Source organism: Stenella coeruleoalba (assembly GCF_951394435.1).
Source record: "Stenella coeruleoalba genome assembly, chromosome: 15".
Classification (NCBI taxonomy): Eukaryota; Metazoa; Chordata; class Mammalia; order Artiodactyla; family Delphinidae; genus Stenella; species Stenella coeruleoalba.
The window spans coordinates 68,250,163-68,271,282 of record NC_137161.1 but is presented as its reverse complement, the minus strand read 5'-3'; the positions used below and the strand labels follow the sequence as shown (position 1 = coordinate 68,271,282).

Sequence of the window (21,120 nt, the reverse complement as noted above, 5' to 3'; positions counted from 1 at the left end):
TACTATAATGGTTGATGCATGTCATTATACATCTGTCCAAACCCGCAGAACATACACCACCAAGAATGAACCCTAATGTGAATTGCAGACTTTGGGTGATCATGATGTGTCAGTGTAGGCTTATTGACTGGAATGAATGTACCACTCTAGTGGGGATGTTGATAATGGGGGAGGCATGGAACTGGGTGGTAGATAAACTGAGTTTTCAGATCAGAGGTCAGGGTGACACGTGTCATTAAGATTTAAGCCTCTTAAAGTGATGCCATGTCACACATTAGATTTAATCAAGTTGAATTTTTGCCCACTAGCAGAGAAAGCCAGTGGAAGTGTGAAACGGAGTTTAGAATGGAGGTACTTTCCGCCGAGTCATCTCTGGCTCATGTGGACTTGCTATTGTTAAGCAAATGTCACTACACCCGTGGAAGGAATGACTCACAGTCACTGCTGGAAAGAGGGAGGAGAGGGAATAAGAAGGTTTAAACTTGAAACGCCGAGCCCTGAGTTTTAAATGAAGAGGCTTAGTTGGATTTAATAAGAAGTGTTTGATTGGGTTGTAATAAGAAATGCAAAAGAACTATTATTTCAAAACTCTGGGTTGTATCACTTCTAATTATTGATATCATAGAATTGATATGGTGGAATCGGTAGGTATCCATTCGAGTTATTGAAGTGTTCTCTTGAGCTCAAATCAATGCTGGTGTCCTGTAGGTTTGCTTAGTCAATTTTCTTTGAATCACATGTTATATCTGACAAAACTAGATGGTTAAAATAAAAGCAGATTTAATTTGACTCTTTTTTAAACAGTTCCTGGGAAAACAAACCAATAACTGATGCCTTTTACCAAAAGAAAACGCAATGAAACCCTTAAGGGTCTGTCATTCATTTCAACTATTAGGCGCACAAAGGAAGCCTGTTGCCCTATAATCTGATCTGCTCTGTGCACACAGGCCTCCCTTTATGATTGGTGTCACAGACTAATGGAGAATGGGTTTTCTCCAAGGCAGGAGTGGAGCATGTTGAGGCTGGGTGGCACAGTGGTCATGTGTTTGGGAGCCAGACTCTCTGGGTTTGGACCTGCATCCACCACTGCATGAATCTGGAAGTCTCTCAACTCTCTGAGCCTCCATTCCCTCATGTAAAATGGGGATAATGACAGCACCCACCCCAAAAGATCGTTGTGAAGATGAAACAAGCAATGCATATAAAATGCTTAGACGGGTTCTCAGCACTCAAAATACAATCTCTGCAGTGATTTTCAATGAGGTCAATACATAATAACAAACAGAGCTGAGGGGCAGGGAAGGATTGAAACAAACTATGGCATGTTTAATTATATTAACCATCTGTAGGTGTACATTCAAAATATTTACTATGGGTGTTGGATGATTAAAATCTATAGGTCTCTGCTATCACGTTTTTTGTAGAAAAGATTATGGGTAATGTTGTTAGTAAACAGGGCTTCAATATCTTAACAGGTCTAGAATTTCTGAAATAGCACATAAAGATGCAGTTGAGATGGATGTGTGGAGGGTGAACCATGACAGCACAATAATTGGACCAGAGGCTGTGAATTATTGCCCGAGACAGAGCTTCCCTGTTAATAGGCTCTATCTGGCCCTTCAGTAAGAGGACTAGATTTAACTTTGTATTATTTTTCCCAAAGAGCCAGACAACGTTTTGAAGAATATACAGACTTAAAGGAAACACTGGCCTGTGTGCCAGACGGACAATATTTTCTTCCTTCTCTTCGAGGAACTGCCCACATCACATTTGCTTTTCAGAGAGTCTGTTCCTGTTGTCCTTCCTGACAGATGGCTGGAGAAGTGACCTGTCCCTTTGGCCACAGCTAACTGGATCACATGATCACTGAGCCATACTGGTCCATCAGTCTCTTTCCTGGGGTTTTAAATTCTAGACTACTCTAGATTTGGGGATTAGACATTGAGAATTGAGAAGTGACATAAGGCTGAAGGAGGTAACACGGATGCACATCCACAGTGAGAGACGTCAGCAAGAAGCCAAGGTGACAGATTGGGGTCCCCAGGATGGAGACAATGAATGCTGGGTTCCTGGAACTTTCTGGTCCCAGCTGCACTTCCTGCCTTTGGATGTTGGAAGACACACAGGAACATGCCATGTCTGTCCAATAAATCCCCCTTTACTCCCTGTGGCTTGACAAGGAAACCTGAATTCCAGATGTTTCCCTTTCCTTGATATAATTCATTTTATTGGGAAAACAGACCCTTACGCTTTTTTGTTCTGTAATTTACTATCCTCTGAGGGGTGAATGTAGGGGCTACAGAGAAGCAGTAAGTCACTTCATTGATGAGAGACCTGGATGAATTCAGAGAGTGGAAGGGCCTCACCGTGACTGGGGGAAATGAGTTGGCAAAAAACCCCCACAGCAGTCAGAATTGCATACGAAAGACTAGGGGCCGGGACGAAGGTGCCGTAATTGGGACAGAACCAAAGAGAAGGCAGGAGTCCAAGATCAGACAGCAAGTGTCAACAGGTTCTCTGGAAGAGGATTAAGGGAACAGGTAGCGAAGCCTTTGAGCTCTCTGTGAACCACATGATACAGGACTCACCATATGGTGCAGGAAGATAGCAAAGCAGGTTGAAGTAAAGGGAAGAGCTTTTGTCTGTAGGATTATATAACCACCTCTAATGTATGGACGTATATGTGCGCCAGTGAAGCCACACTGCTAATGAGATTAAAATTAGGAATAGACTCCCACAGCGGGAGCGCTGGGACTTCAGAAAAGGCCTTTGTTACCGGTAGAAACGAAACTGCCTTTTCATCTCCTCAGGCACTTTCTTCCTGCGGTTAATTCAGTGCTGCACTTGGATGCAGCAGAAGACACTGGAGTCCGGGGCTTGGAGCTCTGTCTGGGTTGTCCTCTTGTGCCCAAACTCAAAGCACACACTAATTAAGGACCCCAGTGGCTTTGGGGGAGACAGCTTGGAGGTTGTGTGCTGTTGGGGAGCTAGTGTTAGCCACCAGGGCCAACTTCAAGCACACCGGGGACCACGATCTCTGTAGGGGCTCATGAAAGTGTTTTACTTTCTTTTAGAATCACAAGAAAAAAAAAAATGAACTTTTGGGCTGAAGAAACTGCTTTAACATGCAATATTAATACATTTGTCCTGATGCCAAAGCAGTCGTAAGATACAGGTTTTAACTTTTTTTCATGGTGTAAGGAAGAACCCACAAAAGTCTCTGTAGCGGTTTTGAAACTGTTTCAAAAACGAAAAGACTAGCAGCTTGGTGGAGATGAGTGGACCCAAAAGTAGAGAAGAGTGCTGTTAGGGATGGAAAGAGGCAACTGGAATCACAACACCTGATTTCAAGTCCTGGTCCTGCCTATTCCCAGCTGTGTAGTCTCGGGGAGGTCACTCAATCTCTCTGACTTCCAATTTCCAAATAGGTGTAATAGGGTTAACATCAGTAACTACCTTGCATGACTGTGGTGAGAAATAATAGGATGTGTGATGCAGATAAAGCCACAGCATGATCCCTGGCATTTAGTAGGAGCTCAAAAGTTGGAGGCAATGGAGATGGGCAAGTGGAATTGTAGAGGGTGGGGATGGGAGGTAGAGCTGGTGAGGGTTACAAGAAATGGACGGTGATGGTGGAAAGGAAACCAGCTGAGGAACCACACGCACTACAGGTGCCTCCAAGACTTGGAGGACCCCGTGAGCTGAAGCCTGTAGAGGAGGTGAGAAGGGCAGGCTCTAGAAGAGAGTAGCCCATTCTCAGGAGCCCTCCCAGGAATCCCTGTTGATGGCTCACAGTGCCAACGGGTGTTTGCACATGCATAGGTAACTGACAAACACAGAGTGAGGAGGGAGAACAGAAAATCTGGAGGCTCCCATCACCATGCACGTGGCATTTGTCTAATGGCAAAGGCTCAGGATGAAAACAAGGCAGCAAACTCTGCTTACACTTATAGGCAAAGAGCAGAGAGGGGGAAAGGAGAAAATAAGAGGGGAAAACGGTTAACCTTCTAGAATATGTTTGTGACATGGCAAGGCGACCACTGTTGAGACTAGAAATGCAAGTTTTAAGTATCAAGGCAATCAAGAGCCTAAGATCACACGCATCTAAACCAAACCTGGTCCGTTAAACGTCCCTGACGAGCTCTGTGACTTTACCAACTTATTTCAACTTCCCGCATCTCCTTTCCTCATCTGTAAAATGGGGATATAAGTAGCTACATCACAGCATAAACACGAGCCGAAACATACAAAGCACTTACAACAAAGCCTGGCCTACAGTAAGGAGAGTCAGGAGCTACGAGATCACTGATAACCTGGGAGACGGGCGGTTCAGAAGTAGCTGAGAGTAGAAGTCACAAGGCAAAAGGATAAGGCACAGGTGAGTGGGGAGGAAGTGTAGGCAGCAGATCTCAGAAGAGCAGTTTGATTCTCTGGTTATAGTCAGTGAGTACAGGACAGCGAAGGGAGAGTCAAGGTCACAGAAAACATCTTTAAGGAGACAGGAAATGCTGAACATGCTTCTCATCTAAAGGAAAGGATATAGGGGAGAGGGAAGATTAGAGACGTTCTGTAGCTTCCAGATATACACAAAAAATGTAGCAAAAGACTTCATGTTCTTAGGAATACAGTGGTAATTGAAGTACCAGATTGTCATGTGAGTGTAAGATCTTGAACGCAGTTTTTCAAAAAATGTGGTACTTCTACCATCGGCAATACAAGGACAAAATTATTTTTCTTTTAATAAACTCTCCTAAGAATATATTAAAATAAATATATGACTGCTAGATCAAGCCCGTGATTTCGAATACATTATCACTTAGGGCAATGCTAAGAAGAAGAAAAGGCAGTCCATTAAATCAATTTAAAATATATATTTAAGGGGAATTCCCTGGCAGTCCAGAGTTCAGGACTGCGCTCTCACTGCCGAGGGCCCAGGGTTCAATCCCTGGTCAGGGAACTAAGATCCCACAGGCCACGCAACGCGGCCAAAAAAAAAGAGAGAGAGAAAATATTTAAGATAGTATAAAGGAGGTATGTACGTGCTTAAAAAAATAAACAGAAAATATAAAAACAAGTGCATAAATAGGTAATAGTTGGGAAGCTTGGCCAAGGCTATACTCAACCCTTTTGTACGGTCTGAATCTGGAGCCAAGGGAGTTGGTGTCAGCACCTTGGAGAGTGGCACACAAATGCCGAGTCTCTGGGGTGCTATAGGAAAGGGGCCACTGGCTAACACTAAATGGCCTCCTTAGTGACACTCAAGCACTTAATATCATCAGCCTCTTGGGCATTATTCTAGGAAAGTCAAACACCAGAAGGGAGGCTTAATGGTTTTGCCTCTCACCTCTCAGCTTTTTATTTCTGATCATCTTCGATGCATACAGAGCAGCAGACCTGAATGGGACTTTTTGAAGAGATAAATGTAATACCCGGGCACTCAGTTTCTAAAGACTTGCCACTTTTCCTTTTAATTTTATAAGCTGCTGACTTCTTCCTACTTGATTTATTCCTGGCTTATGCTATGCTTCAGGAAAAGCAGCACTAACACCTGGCACGTTCCATGATTTGAACACAAGGAAATGTCATCGAGAAGAGAAGCTTAAAGTTTTTTGTTTGTGGGACATGAAAATTGGGAGTTCTAAAGGTTAAAGTCAGAAGGTCTTTCATGTCACCAAGAATTCCAACCAGAGCTGAGAAGTAGGGCGTATGGCTGAGACCACTATCTTTCCATCAAAATTGTTCTCCCAGCGTCCCTTGCACTGAGTCATGTGACTAAATTCTCTGTAATAGCGTGTAGGCAGAAGTGATGGGTGCCACTTCCAAACCAAGGCTTTTATGAAGCAGCTTGTGCCTCCTCTGTACTCTTTCCCCGCCCCCGCACTCTGAGTATAGACAAAAACAAGGCTGTAGGGATTGATGGGGCTGTGTAAGATGGAAGGAACCTGGGTCACTTAATCACCATATGGAGAGCGTGGGTGAGGCCAGGAACACCCATCTTGGACTGTTACATGAATGAACATTAAACTTCTATTGCGGCGGCGCCAGTATAGATGTAGGGGTCTTTTTGTTATGGCAGTTGGATCCACCCTAACTAATAAAGGAGGTTAGGTGTGTGGGGTCTGGAAGAAGAGATGTTCTTTTTTTTTTTTTTTTTTTTTTTTTTGCCACGCTGCATGTGGGATCTTAGTTCCCCAACCAGGCATCAAAACCATGGCCCCTGCATTAGAAGCACAGAATCTTAACCACTGGACCGTCAGGGAAGTCCCAGAAGAGACATTCTGAGATTTCCACTTACTCCCTCCCCTCTTTGCACAGTTAACTTAGCTCATCCTTTAGATAAAGCTCAAGAGCCTCTTCCTCCCAGAAGCCTTCCCTGACTTTGGCCAGGGCCGATCCCACTCCCGCAGGCTCTCCCAGCACACGGCAAACATCACGGCTGTACTTTATATCTGTTAGTGTGATTTTTTTTTTTGATCAACGTTTATACTCCCACTGGGTTTTTAAGTATGCATTTTTCAAAATTCATAGAATGATACACTTCCTTGTGCATTTTGTTGTATGTAAATTTTATTACCTTAAAATGATCAAAAACAGATATTGAATTCTGGTTAAATGATATGCATGCTGAAGAGTTCAGGGGAGAAGCGTACCGCTATCTGCATCTTGGTTTGAAATGCATTAAAAAATGGGTTGACAAAGAGCTGGAGAGACATGTGATCGCGCATATACAGTCAAATGCTGGCTGCAGAACCTAGGTATTGGGTATTATGGGTGTTCATTGTATAATTCTTTTAACTTTTCTGTATTTTTAAAGTTTTTCCTAATAAAATGTTGGGGGGAATTTCAAAGAGAGTAGGAGCTATGAGTATGTTCCATAAATAGAATTATTCTGTGTACAGTGTATTTTAGATTACTAATCATAATGTTCTGTGATTTGCTTCTATTTTTACTTGATACTGTGTCATGGACATCTGTCCATGATGACAGATAGACAGACAGACAGAGATACGAGAGACACAAAGACCTCATCCTTTTGAAGGTATCATGGAGACACCATTATATGTTTAACTTTCACACTACTGATAAACATTTGGGCTATTTTCATTTTTTTCTATTACTGATCTTTTCCTATGATAGCTCTTCTGTGCTGCTGGATTCGAGCTTCTTTATGTGAGCTCTAGGTCCACCACAACATGTTCCTGCCCTCCCCACACCACCAACCCCCCAGCAGGCCAGTATCCTCCACAGGCAGGAGTCCACGAGTATAAGAAAATAATAAGAAAGCCCTCATTCGAACTTCCCGGCATGATTTTCTAAAAACATCTGGATCATACAAATCAGTACCACAAGCACATCTGAAGTCTCAGAAAGCAAGTGATACTAGTATTAATTAAATATCCAATGGATGTTTATTATGGTACTTTAGAATTAGGGGAATCAAGTCTGTAAGGTACAGAGCTGTATTTGTGCTGTGTATACACCTTATCAGAGACTTGCTGTGTTTATTTTATAAGCCCCACTTGTATAATCAGTCTGAACAGTGCACATCTGCCCAATTTATATATCCGGAGCACAGTTTTAACTGCAGAAATCACTCGACAACCACAGAGGTAAAATTCTTGAAAAGTGTAAAGGTTGGCAAAGCAGAAGTCAAAGGTTCAAGAAATCAGAAAAAAATAGAGAGAATAAAGCTATAAAAATAAACATTAAATAACAAATGAATAATACGCGCAAACGCTCTGCAACAAAAGTTCTAGAGGGCGTCTATCTCCGAGTAAGCCGGACACGCCAAGAGGCCCTGCCCTGGTGCGGTAACGCTCCCAGGGAAACACTTTCACGTGGTCAGGAAAGCAAACTCTCCAAATTTTTCTTCTTTTTAAAGTTTTTGAAACAGGGTTTACTCGTTTGGAACTCAACGGCCTTCACACTTGCTTTGCCCCTTGTTTCATTTTCATAGGTCTTAGCAAAATGCTTGTGTCTCTCCCTAGTCGCTCCACAAATTATTACTGTCTCTAAGAGCATGTTTTTCTGGGCCAGATCTGATACAGTGGGCCTGCGGGAGGGGAGGTGTGAACAGATTACCCAACGGTCCCTGTCTTTCATCTTTGGCGGGGGAGCAGTTACTGCTGCTGTGTTCTTCCATTTAAGGGGGTTGATGTATATATCCCACAAGACTGAAAAATGGTAAAAGTAGGCATTCAAATATAAAACCACATTAATTTAAAACCGCGACTGGCAAAACAAGAGTTGCAAAGGATTACTCTACGTTTTAAAGGACGGTAGAGGTTTTTGCTATTCTAGCTTGCTTTCATGACATACTGTTGTCTTCCTCTGTGATTTGATACCACATCCCCAGTCTGGAACAGAACTCTCAATTAGTATAACAGTTTCCATGGAAACATATGATCTATTCTCTCTCATTCCCTCACTGTTCCCCAAGACCCACTCTCCCACTTCTCTACCCACCCCCCAACCCCAATCCTTTCTGTAAGACCCTCCAGAACTTCCATTCCTCAATCAAAAACTCTCCAATCTGTACTGTGGAGTGATCAAGAAGGTGAAGAAATATGTGTGTGGTCTGCTAACTTTTGAGGCAACAAGGACAAGAATAAATATGCATATTTCTGTTCGTTAAATTAGCAGAGAGAAACTGGAAAGATGCAAATTAACAAAACAGCTTGTATACGGAGGGCAGTAGCAGCGAGGGGGCACAGAAGGATGTGAACCTGAGTGGGAGCAAAAGACTTCTCAGTGTTTATCCTTTTAATATAATGTTAATTATGAACCACGTGAAAACACTGCTTATTAAAAATATAATTTAATTTTTTTAAAACTCCCCGACAGCCTCAGCTTATTAGAACCTCCTCTTCATTTAGGCTTCATTCTTCCTTGTCATCAGGGAAACCCCCCCATCTTTGAAATCTAAATGCCTTTAGTCTTCCTAGCATTTTAAATCTCTTGGCCTCACCCACTTGTTTCTCATCCCTAGGCCTCTAGACTCCTTCTTCCTCCCCAAGGTTATAACCCTCTTTCTGCTTTGACTTCCTTCCAGTCTGGATGTCCTTTTTACTCATTTATTCAGGACACTTTTGCTGAGTACCTGCTAGGACAGGCTCTGTTGGATCTGCAGTGGGCATCCCTCTTCCCAGAAGCCTTGACTCCCTTATCGCTGGGGTCTTCTAGGGCACCGATCCTGCTGATCGCCATCCTTAGCTCAAATCCACCATCTACTTCTCCATCTCCACCCCCAGGCTGCTCAGAGCTGCTGGCAAAAAGGACACAGCGGCATGGACCTCCACCATCACTACTGCTTGTTCTCTAGCCTTTTGGACCTCCAGGCTGCTCAGTAATCTTATTCCGTGTTCCTACTCTCTATTCTCACTCCCTGCCGAGGCTCTTCAAACTTTGGGCCACAACCTCAGATTCCTTAGTCCATCACAGCAGACGGATGGACCTTGTGGCCCATAGAGAAAATTCACGCACTCAGTCTAGACCCTGAATGAATTCATCCACAGGCACTGGAAGTACAGCGGTGAACATGACAGAGCTCCTGGCTCTGGTGGAGCTCAGATCTTAGAACAAGGAGACAAACCAACAAACAAGCAAGAGAAGTATCATCTGGTGATGGGTGCTAGGAGAGAGTTCAATATAATGGAGAATGAATGAGTGGCTCTTTCAGTGGTAGTTAGGGAAGACTTCTCAGAAGAGGTGATATCTAAGTAGAGATGGGAATTACAAGAGAGAGCCAGCTCTGCAAAGAATAAAGCGAACAGCATCACAAAAGCTCGAAGAGAGGAGGGAGCTCTGTATGTCTCAAAGAACCTCATGCGGCCCAAGCACAATGGGTGATGGGGAGAAGGAAAGGAGAAGAGGGTATCAAACAGAGAACAATTTAAACTGATCAGAATTTAAAGGGTCATGTAAGCCAAGGACACAGTATAGAATTTATTCTCCTTGTGAAGTCATTGGAGGGTTTTAAGCATGGGAGTGATTTGACCTAATGTAAGTTTTTAAAAATAACTATGGCTGCTGCATAGAAGTGTATTAATTATAGGTCACAAGAGTGGAAGCAGGGAAACCAGTTAGGAATGTCTGCAGTGGTCCAGACGGTATTGTATGGCATAGATTAGGGCTGCATCAGTGAAGATGGAGAGAACTCGGTAAATTCATGATATGCTTTGGAGGAGGACCTATCCAGACTAACTAATGGATCATGCACGGCTGGGGTAAGGGGAGGGCAAAGAGGAGGCAAGGATAACTCCCAGATTTTTGACTTAAGCTACAGAGATGGGGAAGAAATTTGATATTTTTGCACACCTCAGTTCATGGTCTGAGATTGATATGAGACATACTGGTGGCACACACAGGGATTAAAAGACTCACAACACTAAACACGTCAGGAATACTTATAACACAATCTCAACTTCAGTAAAACTGCATCTCCTAGTACCTATAATAGCATCCAGAATCACTCTACGAGTCCCAGGTCATCCTTCAACTGTGCTGCTGTTCGAAAAGAACCATCTCCATTCTCAGCTGCAAGAGTAATCTTTTCCCAAACCAAATCTGATCATGTCACTTCTCTGTTTAAGACTTTCAGTGGCTCCCCCCTGCGCTGTGAATAAAATCCAAACTTCTCATCACAGCTTCTAAGGCTTTGCATGATCAGGCCCCTCCCACCTCTGCAACCTCACGTCCTGCAACCTCCCCCTGCTGATGACATTTTGGCCCCAGCACCTTCTGATGGTGCCTAGAATGTGCCCAGCCCTTGCCTACCTCAGGGCCTTTGCACTTGCCGTTCTCGCCGCTGCGAACATTCCTTCCTAGCTCTTTGAATGTATGGCTGGTTCATTCTCATCCTTCAGGTCTCAGTTTCTACGTCACTTCCTCAATCTGAGTGGGTCCCTTCTTGATCTGTCTGTGACACAGCACTCCATTCATTTCCTTCACAGTATTCGTTACCAACTGTAGTGTAGCTCTATTTACTTTTCACTCACTGGAATGTAAGCCCCATATGAACAGCAAACGTGCCTGCCTTGTTAGCTGTTCCTTCTGGAGCAGGTGCTACCACCCAGCCATACTGTACCTTGCCGAAGCTGCCTTTTCCAAGCACCATCAGGAAGTTAAAATCGGTCAGTTTCATCCGGTCCCTGTTCCCGTTGTTGTCAAATTTGGATATGGTGTTAGTCGTCTTTTCTTCAGGAGCCTTGGTCCCCTGATTGATCTTGGCCCTCTGGAGGGAGAAGCACACAGAAAACATCATCAGAGTTTGAGGATGCCCTTGTACGTGCTCAAACTCACGTAAAGGCCGCAAGCTGAGTACCTGCTAGGACAGGCTCTGTTGGATCTGCAGTGGGCATGCCCCCAGCTTGGTGAAAAGCATGGCCCAGCCTCCACAGTGCAGACCCAAAACGTGGAGGCCAGCCTTGGCACCTCACTCCTCTTTCATCCCTCGTGTCTCATCCACCACCAGGAACAGGCACTGCTTCCTCCCAGCTGTCTCTAGAATGCCTTCTTCTTTCCATCTCCACCACTACCACCTGTCATCATCTCTCACCTGGACAACCCACCTTGGTTCCCTCCACACTGGGCTTTACATGTAGTCACAGTGATCTTCCACTTCTTCATACTCAACCCAGTCACCACCGGCTTAAAATGCTTTGGTAGTGACCCATGATTTTTAGGATAAAGACTTCGGTGCTTTCACTGGCCCAGATGGCCCAGTACGATCAGGCTCTACCTGCTTCTCCAACCTCTTCAACATTTTCTCGGCTCCTTCTTCCCTGAAACACAGCTTCATCCTCCTTTCACATCTTTGAGTCCCAGTTCCCTCCCACTTCAGGGCCTTTGCACCTACTGCTGCTCCTGTGTGGATGACTCTTCTCTCCCTTTCGCCAACCTAGTTACCTCCCGCTCCACGTTTTCACTTCCTCGGGGAAGCCTTCCTTGATTCTCTCTGTCTGGATGGGCTGTGCCTATGTGCTCCCTTCATCCACCTCACTTCCCATTTACACTGCATGATAACTGTCTGTTCACTTGTCTTCCCCAACAGACTGGAAACCTGCCAGGGCAGGGAATATGTCTCATTCTCCGCAATTGCTCTGACAACTAGCACACTTTCTAGTTAAATATTTTGTTGGATAAATGGATGGATGAGGCCCATGTTTGTCCTCAGTGCAACGGGGTAGGGGCCTGCTGCTGTGAGCAGCAGAATGATGACTCAGAATGGCAGCAAACGCTGTGAAGGCAGGGGAGAATAGGAGGCCAGAATATTTGCGATTGGAGTCTAAAGTGGGGGATGTCTTGCAGGACTGAGCCCTTAACCTATGGGGTCTGCACTAACTCCAGGTAACTAGCGCTGAAACTGAATTAAATTGTAGAACACCTAGTTGGTGCCCACAGAGAACTGGAGGACTTCTTGGTGTGGAAAACCCACACACTTGGTATCGGAAGTATTGTGAGAGTGTCAAGTTTTCCTCTATAGGGTATGTAGTTTTTAGCATCAGCTTCTTTCACTCATCCTAATGGCCCTGAAATTCACTCATGCTGTTGCTTGAATCAGTGATTTGTTCTTTGTACTGCTGAGTAGCGTTCACTGTTTACATTTATTCATTCTTCTGTTACGGGCATTTGTGTTGTCTCCACTTTTTGGCTGCTAACAAGGCTGCTGTGAGCATTCTTGGTCCAGTTATCTTGTATTAAAGATATGTTAAGATTTAAACGTCTCTGGGACGATCAAGTGTAAATAAATACCAAGTAAACAGTTGTATTATGTGGTTTTCGGGTTAAGAAATGACATAAGAACTGGAGACAGGGACCTCCCTGGTGGCACAGTGGTTAAGAATCCGCCTGCCAATGCAGGAGACACGGGTTTGAGCCCTGGTCCGGGAAGATCCCACATGCCGTGGAGCACCCAAGCCTGTGCACCACAACTACTGAGCCTGCGCTCTAGAGCCTGCAAGCCAAACTACTGAAGTCCGCACACCCTAGAGCCCGTGCACCGCAACTACTGAACCCGCGTGCTGCAACTACTGAAGCCTGCACGCCTAGAGCCTATGCTCTGCAAGAAGAGAAGCAATCACAATGAGAAGTCTGCACACCGCAACAAAGAGTAGCCCCCACTCGCTGTAACTAGAGAAAGCCTGCACGCAACAACAAAGACCCGATGCAGCCCAAAAAAAAATCATAAAAAAAACCCACCAAAAACTGGAGACAGATTTGGGGGTTAAAGCCTAGAGGGGGTAGTTAAAACCAGATCATTAGGGAAATTGCAAACAAGAAAAGAGCCTCAAACAGAAGTTGCATTGCTTTTTCAGGGCCATGTCCTCCCATAATCCCAAATTCTCACCCTCCAGCCCCCAGAGATTTTCCCAGGCTATCCCAATCCAAACATATCCCTCCCTCCCTCCCACCATCCCTGCTTTATTATGCTGTCTCCCACCTTCTCTGAGTCCCAACTCAGGACCCACCCACTTCACACACTCCAATCTCCAGCCTGTGAAGATCCACATCCTGACTGTCCCTGGTCCCCAGTCTCCGTTCCAGCCCTGAGGTTTGCTTCCATCCACCTGCAGGTCCCAGCACCCCTGCCAGTGGAGCATGAGTGAGGTGCACACACTTCCCCATTTCTCCATCTGACTGCTTAGAGGAAAATTTTTTCCCTGTTCTTCAAGGAGCAGCAAGTGTCCATCAGCTTGATTCCTCAGTCCTTCAAGCAACCTTCTCTCCTCTGAATTCCACGCTCCATCTCAATTTGCTTGTTTGACTCTTCTCACAGTTACATGCTATAGACCGAGAATGTTTGTGTCTCCTGAAAGTTCCTATGTTGACATCCTAACCCTCAAACATGATGGTATTAGGAGGTGGGGCCTGTGGAAGAGATTAGGTCACGAGGGTGGAGTCCTCATGGGTGGGATTAGTGCCCTTATAGAAGAGACCCCAGAAGAGTCCCCTTGCCCCTTCTGCGACATGAGGACATAGTAAGAAGAGGGCCATGGGGACTTCCCTGGTGGTCCAGTGGTTAGGACTCCGAGCTTCCACTGCAGGGGGCGTCTATCCCTGGTCAGGGAACTAAGATCCCACATGCTCTGGGCGTGGCCAAAACAAAACAAAACAAAAAGAGGGCCATGAAGCAGGAAGCAGCCCCTCACCAGACAACGATTCTGCTGGCACCTTGATCCTAGACTTTCCAGCCTCCAGAACTGTGAGAAATAAATGTTGTTTAAGCCACCCAGTCTATGGTATTTTTGTTATAAGAGTCTGAACTAAGACAGATGTTATCTCAGCCTCTAGATGCTGGATCAGAAGTCTAATAGCCTTATCGGTCTGGTCTGCACTAATATTTAAATTAGTTGAGATCTGTTCAAAATCAGGAGATGTCCTACAAAAACCCAAATCCCGGCTTCTTCTAAAGAAGCAGATCTGGCAAAACTGGGCCCCATCCATAAGGATGGGGCGTTTCGACGGGACAAGGGGTCTCCAGTTGACCGTCATCACCACCACACCCTGCTGTCTCACGCTAAGCTCTTCCCCCTTCTTGTTACCTTCTCAGTTCTAAAAACATTTGGGACAAGAACCCTGTCCTGTGTTCCTCCGAACGTCCCATGTCTCCCAGCGGCCTCGTGCCTAGCAGGTCCTCCATCAAAGAACAAACATTTTTAAATTGAGGCCCAAATTTAAATGATCCTCTATCTTGCTGCGTTGGATACGGCTTCAGAAACAGGAATACACTAATGGCTACCTTTTCATGTCTGTAATTTAGAGCCCTAGGACTTGGTGCTCAAAGATAAAGCAAAGAGACACGCTTCTGAGCAAAGAGCCCTGCCTGTTCCCAGACTGCGCTACAGGAGAGTGAAGGCGTCCCGGCTGCCTGGCTCCAGGGCCCCATCTCAGATGAGGAATGCCTTTCTTGGCTTAAACTAACCTCCACCCCTACAAGGAGCTCCAACGGCACTCCCATACCCAGCAGTGGCGGGAGGCACCTCTGTAGGCTAGCGGTCCACGTAGATGCTCCCCAGCCCCCAAGCAACCCTTCCAAAGACCGAAGGAGCAGGTCCTGAGCTTTATTTATTCCGGGCGGTGGTGAGGCAGGGAGAGGGCTGCTAAGGATAATAACCATCTGACATCTGAATGATATGACATGCCGGACACTGGTTTAAATGCCATCTCACTCACTCTTCACATAACCACAGGAGGCCAGAAGTGCCACGATACATACAGGTGGGGAATCAAAAGCTCAGAGAAATAAAGTCACCTGCCTTCAGCACCCAGCAAGGAAGGGACAGAGCTGGGATTCCAATCCAGGCAGGCTGGCTCTCGAACCACCTGAACAGAATAGGCTACGCGGCACGCGTGTGGCTCCAGGTTTCCGGCCGAGACCCCTGGGCCCTCTCCTCCCTATACCTGGGGCTGCTTGCCGCTTCCACCCGTGACTCTGCCTGCAGGCTCCTTTCCTGGTCGCAGGAGCAAGCACAGCCCACAAGCAGGCCAAGTTGCAAGTGCCGGCAGGTTAATACCCCTGGAAGCAGCCTTCAGCCAGTGATGGGAGGGGAGCTCGTGGATAATACTTCAGCTGCCTGCCCCTTGACTGCAAACGCTGCGGCCCGGTTAATCCCCGGCAGGATTAAACCCCAGCTGCCCACAGTGGTAACTTGCTGGTCAGACATACTTTTCCAGCTCCCTTCCTTTCCCTGCCTCACTTTCCCACCGCTCCCGATGCTTCCTGGGCTCGCCTCCCGAAGAAACCACCTGCACTTGAATCCTTATAGTCTGTTTCTGGGGAAACTCAAAGTTAGACAATGACCAGCTGAGGGATATTAGAAAGTTGCTTAACCTCTCTGGGCCTCAGTTTCCTCATCTGTAAAAGATAAAGGGGGATGATAAAGGTACTGACCAGTCATGGTGGTTATAAGGACTGAATTAAATGACTTAATATTTCTAAAGCACTTAAAACAATACATGGCACACAGTAAGCACTTTATTAAATTAAAAAATTCTAAGCTTGTCAGAAGACCCATTCTGAACCATGCAAAATGGAGTCTTCCCTTCCCTGGCCCATTGGCAAGGCCACAGCCAGACAAAAGCCCCCAGACAGAGCCTGCTCCAATGTTCTGAAGCATACCATGTGTGGTAACTTCACCAAGCTCACCCTACCGTGAAATTCTATTACCCCAATTTCTGCAGCTCGATTTTACTGTCACTCAGAATTTCTCCAGATAAGAGGCTTGAAAGTAATTTCTGAGTCATTCTGGGGGCTAATTGGTTATTGCACAGGGATTACATTTCTCACGTCCAAGGTCAACTGAAATTCCTCTATGTGTCTGTGAACAATTTTCGGTCTCTTGGAAACATTTTTTTAATCAACAAACTATGGTGTGGAGCAATTACCACTCAGGCATAAGCAAGCATTTGCAGGCTCTTGCGGGAAATACAGGACACATTTTGTTGCACGCAGATAAAACAGTCCTTTCCTTCAAGCCAGTAACTGGCCCAGACAGATGCTCTGTTCATGTAGGAAATGTTTTCCTGGGTGTTCTGAAATGTCACCCTGGCTGCCCTAAGACAGAAGAAATCATTTTGCAAAACTGAGACTTCATTTTATACAAGAAAACACTGGTCTCGTTTTTTTCACCCACAAGAGGACATTTTTAACTCAGCAGCAAACGGACACCACTCCATCAGAAAGTTGAGGGAAGGAGAAGAAAAGGGTTCTCTGGAAGGCCTGCCCTCCTGTCCTAAAACGTTATCACTGTCCAGGTCTCGACTCTCCTGGGAGGGAAAGTCCTTTCATCAACTCATTTGGGCTTGAGCGAGCTGCTCTCTAAGGATGAACCTCAGTGATCAAGTACACTGGAGAATGACTGTTAAGTCCAAGGCTAACATGTTTATTCCACTTGTTTCCATGAAGGGAAGTCCCACTGGGTCAGAACCGTCACCAGGTTTTACGGAGGGCACAGGCTCAAGACAAGGGTCAGTACACAAGTATGAGTCCTATCACGTTGAGGGGACACTAAGATGGTTCTTGGAATAAATGCCAAAACCCTTGCTAGAGTCAGCAGTCCTTCTACTCTGACCCCACCCACCTCCCAGCCACACCGTGAACTCACCCTTTGCTCTCTCTTCTCTACCCACACTGGCCTTCTTTCAGTGTCACAGAGTTGCTATATAACTCCCCACCACAGGGCCTTTGCACCTGTTCGCCTTTCTGAATGGAATGCTCTTTTCCCCTCTCTACTTGGTTAACCTTCCTATTGTTTCCTCAATGACTCCTTCCCTGTCCTCTCAGACAAGGTTACATTTCCCTCTTATATCTTCTCAAAGCACCATGGGCCTCTCTTTCACAGAACCTCACCTCGTCATATTTTGCTTCTATTTGCTTGTGTGATTACTTGATGAATAACAATGACAGTAACCTACTTCATTTTAGCTATTTTATACATTTTTCAGAGTTAGTAGGCCATCATTGCTTATCTAGAATTGATGATTTCCCATCAGACTCAGTATAGTAAGTTTCTGTGAACAAAATAACGTGTTTTCCCTTACGAAACTACTTTAAAATCACTCAATACACATATAATGAAGGGACTCAAACCCATTTTCCCCAAAACGTTTTCTTTGTAACACTGGGATGTGTCCTACATACCTGCTAGTCTCATATATGGAGTCTATTTGGCTCCACAGAAGGGAAGGGGCTTATCTGGGGTAGAAGCAGACCAGCGCTATGGCCCAAGGTCAGAGCCAAGGGCTCTTAATCTTCGAAAAATGCATCCATGGGTATTTCACGGAGTCACCAGCACTATCAATTCCATTTGTTAATACAGCACCATCCTGCCGACAGATCCAAATCCAGATTCTATCCCTCAGCAAGTCTACTTGTCTGAGCTTCCAAGATATCTCTACCCTGTCCACTGCTTTCATTCACCATTACTAACATCCCTGTCCAAGCCACCATCAAAATGACCTGGGTAGTGAATGAACACTCTCAAGGAAAAGTCTAAATCTGAATGAGGACAGGCAGGCAGAATGACTTTACAAGGCAGGGGACATTTAACTGGGGTCTTGAAGGATAAATAGGAGTTTTCTAGAAAGCAGAACAACATCGCAAAGGCACAGGGTCAGGAAAGGCCTTGGTAGAAACCACACCATAAACAAGAAAAACAGTACAGAGGCAGGCTCAACCGGTTCCCACTGATGCCGAAAGAAAGACATCTCACCTCAAATTTCTGCCGCAGTTCCTCATTGCCCTCACTGCCTTCCGGTGGCACAGGTACGTTGAAGTACTCGCCTTCCTCCTGGCTCAGTAACTTAAACCTAAAGGGAGCAAAGGAAAGACAAATTCCATGACTCTACTTAATATCATTTTGTTGATTAGGATAAGGGAGGGAAGTCTATAGAAAGCTCTGCTTTAAAAACATGTGTTGAGGGCTTCCCTGGTGGTGCAGTGGTTGAGAGTCTGCCTGCTGATGCAGGGGACACGGGTTCGTGCCCCGGTTCGGGAAGATCCCACATGCCGCGGACGGCTGGGCCCGTGAGCCATGGCCGCTGAGCCTGTGCGTCTGGAGCCTGTGCTCCGCAACGGGAGAGGCCACAACAGTGAGAGGCCCACATACCATAAAAAAAAAAAACAAAAAAAAACAACATGTGTTGAGGGTTTTATGTTTTGGGGTGTGTGTGTGTGTGTGTGTGTGTGTGTGTAGCCAGGGACACTATATATTTTTATAACCATCAGAAACACATCAGAAAAAAATGGGTTTATAGGATGCAAGGTTCTCTGTCTCTCTAAACACACACAGACACACACAATTTTCTTGATTATATCGTTCAATGTTTCTACCTACTTTTTTAGTCCATTATGTGCTTTCTGATTCTGAAAGAATGTTGAGGATCTCCCACTGTCAACGTATTCCTATCACGCTGTCCCAGCATTTCTATCCCCTTTCACTGTAACATGCTGCCACCCGGCCATCCCAGCACTTGGATGACTCTGGACTTGTCTCACTGACGCCATTTTTCTACGCAGAAACCTTCCCAAAGTGCTCGGTAGTCAAGCTCCTGAGAAAGTACACAAGCCCTGGAGTCAAACTATGCCTGGGTCCAAATCTCACCTCTTCCCTTGCCTCTTTGGATAACTGAAGCTAGGTAGGCCCTCTGAGCCTCGATTTTTCTCATCAGTAAATAGGAATAAAAGTCTTTTTCATAGGGTGACTGTGAAGCTGAGACATGATGTTGCATGTAAAATGATAAGCCTGGTGCCTGGCATTTAGCAAGTGTTCAATAAAAGGTATCATCGTCATTGTTACTGATATTAATATTACTATAATAAACAAGATGGTTTCAGTTTGTTTCTAGACCACAAAGATGTTTCCATCTAGTCAGACTGAGATGAGTGTGAGGAAGGAAAAGGGACACTCCCAAGGCACTGGAGTCAGCAGGGGGAAAAAGAACCCAAAACTCCTCACCCCCAGAGACTTTCTAACCAGAATTTACAATTTTCATCACAATTTTTTTCTCCATTCACGAATTTTCCTAGGCAGCTTCTAAAAATAGAGAGATAGGTGACTCAAAGCAGAGATGACGATTTGAGCCTGGACACCTCCACATTTAATATTCAGTGCTCATCTTCCAAACTGCCAAAGAAATTACCAAAATAAATACAAAAGTAAGAGAACATCTGTATCTTTGCTGGGAATCAAGAAGGGTGTTATACACGCAGCAGGGACTTCCAGGAAGTTCTGCAAATTAAAGTATTAGTAAGAGAGCACGGAGCAGTGTTTGGCAAAATTCCTCCAGCTTTGTGGATTTTGCTAAATCTGGATGTTATTTTTGACAATGCTTTTCATTAAATCATCTCTTCAAATAATAACTTCACTTTAAAGAGACACCTTATATCTCTTCTTTGTAAAGAAAGCCAACAACACTTGTTACAAGCAGAAAGTATGTATCTGCAAAAAATGAAGCATACGCAAATCAAAGCTACTCAAAGCCAAGTAGATGGTGTTGCTTACCAAAGGCTCCGAGACTCATACCTGCCCTTTTATTAAAATGGGGGATCAGCAAGCAGCAAGGGTTAAAGAGTATTAAGGATACACCAGCGCCCTCTGAGACTTTCTCTGCAGTAAACTCAAGAACTGAAGCAACACCAACAAAAGAATTGTTTTGGGACTTCCCTGGCGGTCTGGTGGTTAGGACTCCACGTTCCCAATGCAGGAGACACGGGTTTGATCCCTCGGGGAACTAAGATCCCGCATGCTGCATGGCGCGGCCAATAAATAAATAAATAAATAAGTAAACTAAATTAAAAAAAAAAAGAATAGCTTTGTCAGGATACAATTCAATATGGCTGATGCCCCAACCATGTACTACCTAAGCCATTTGGGGCCCCATACTTTGGAAAATACACATCAAAGAGGATTGACCAGCTGTGATCGGCCAGTGGGAACCTCAACAGGACCCCACTAACAACCCTGGAACAGACCAGCAGGGACTGGACGAGGGTCAAAAATTCCGATCCATATTCAGCAAGTACAGGACACGTCAGCACCTGGGGCATTGGTTAGAGCACGGCACCACCACCTCACGATTGCTGTGGCCAGGACGCTGTCACTATGGCCTCCAAATACGGACAACTGTGCCCATTAGAAAAGAAGAGCAGGAACCCCTTCCGACTTTGAGATGCACAAAACCAACAGGGGGAAGATGCCCCTCCATGGGGCAGTAGGGCTGCCTGCCGTGCAGCTGACTCCAGCCGTAGCCCTCTCGCCAATATCTACAGGACCAGCACCCTCGATCCAACAAAGAAGAACTCCAAAAAATACAAAAGGCTCCCTTCTCCCTTCATCTGGATGTGAAAGATTAGAACAGGGACACTCAACATTTCTGTGTTCATCCTTCTATAAGGAGGGCATGTGGAAAACTCATTAAAATAAAGAGAAACGATGAGGAATCGGATTCCCATGAAATAGAACTGGTGCCAAAAGAAAGTTCCAGAAAATATCTAACTCGTATTTTCAGTGAGATCCAAGAGGTTGATGCATCTATGAAGCAGCAAGAATCTGAGCTTAGGAAAGACTACTTTCAGAAGAAAAATATAATTAGTGAATTTTAAAATCCATAGGAGACAGT

At 45.2% G+C, this 21,120-nt stretch overlaps 1 protein-coding gene across 2 annotated transcripts in view; it reads right to left on the bottom strand.

Annotated features, from left to right (window-relative positions):
* The window catches only part of PRKCB (protein kinase C beta), a 312,009-nt gene that overhangs the window by 70,360 nt on the left and 220,529 nt on the right, over positions 1 to 21,120 (bottom strand). For both annotated transcript variants that reach the window (XM_079899045.1, XM_079899044.1), the window contains exons 8-9: positions 18,213 to 18,309; positions 11,087 to 11,233 (exon numbers count right to left, since the gene is read on the bottom strand). In XM_079899045.1, the coding sequence (XP_079755171.1) occupies positions 11,087 to 11,233; positions 18,213 to 18,309 (244 nt within the window). The remainder of the gene's footprint in view (positions 1 to 11,086; positions 11,234 to 18,212; positions 18,310 to 21,120) is intronic.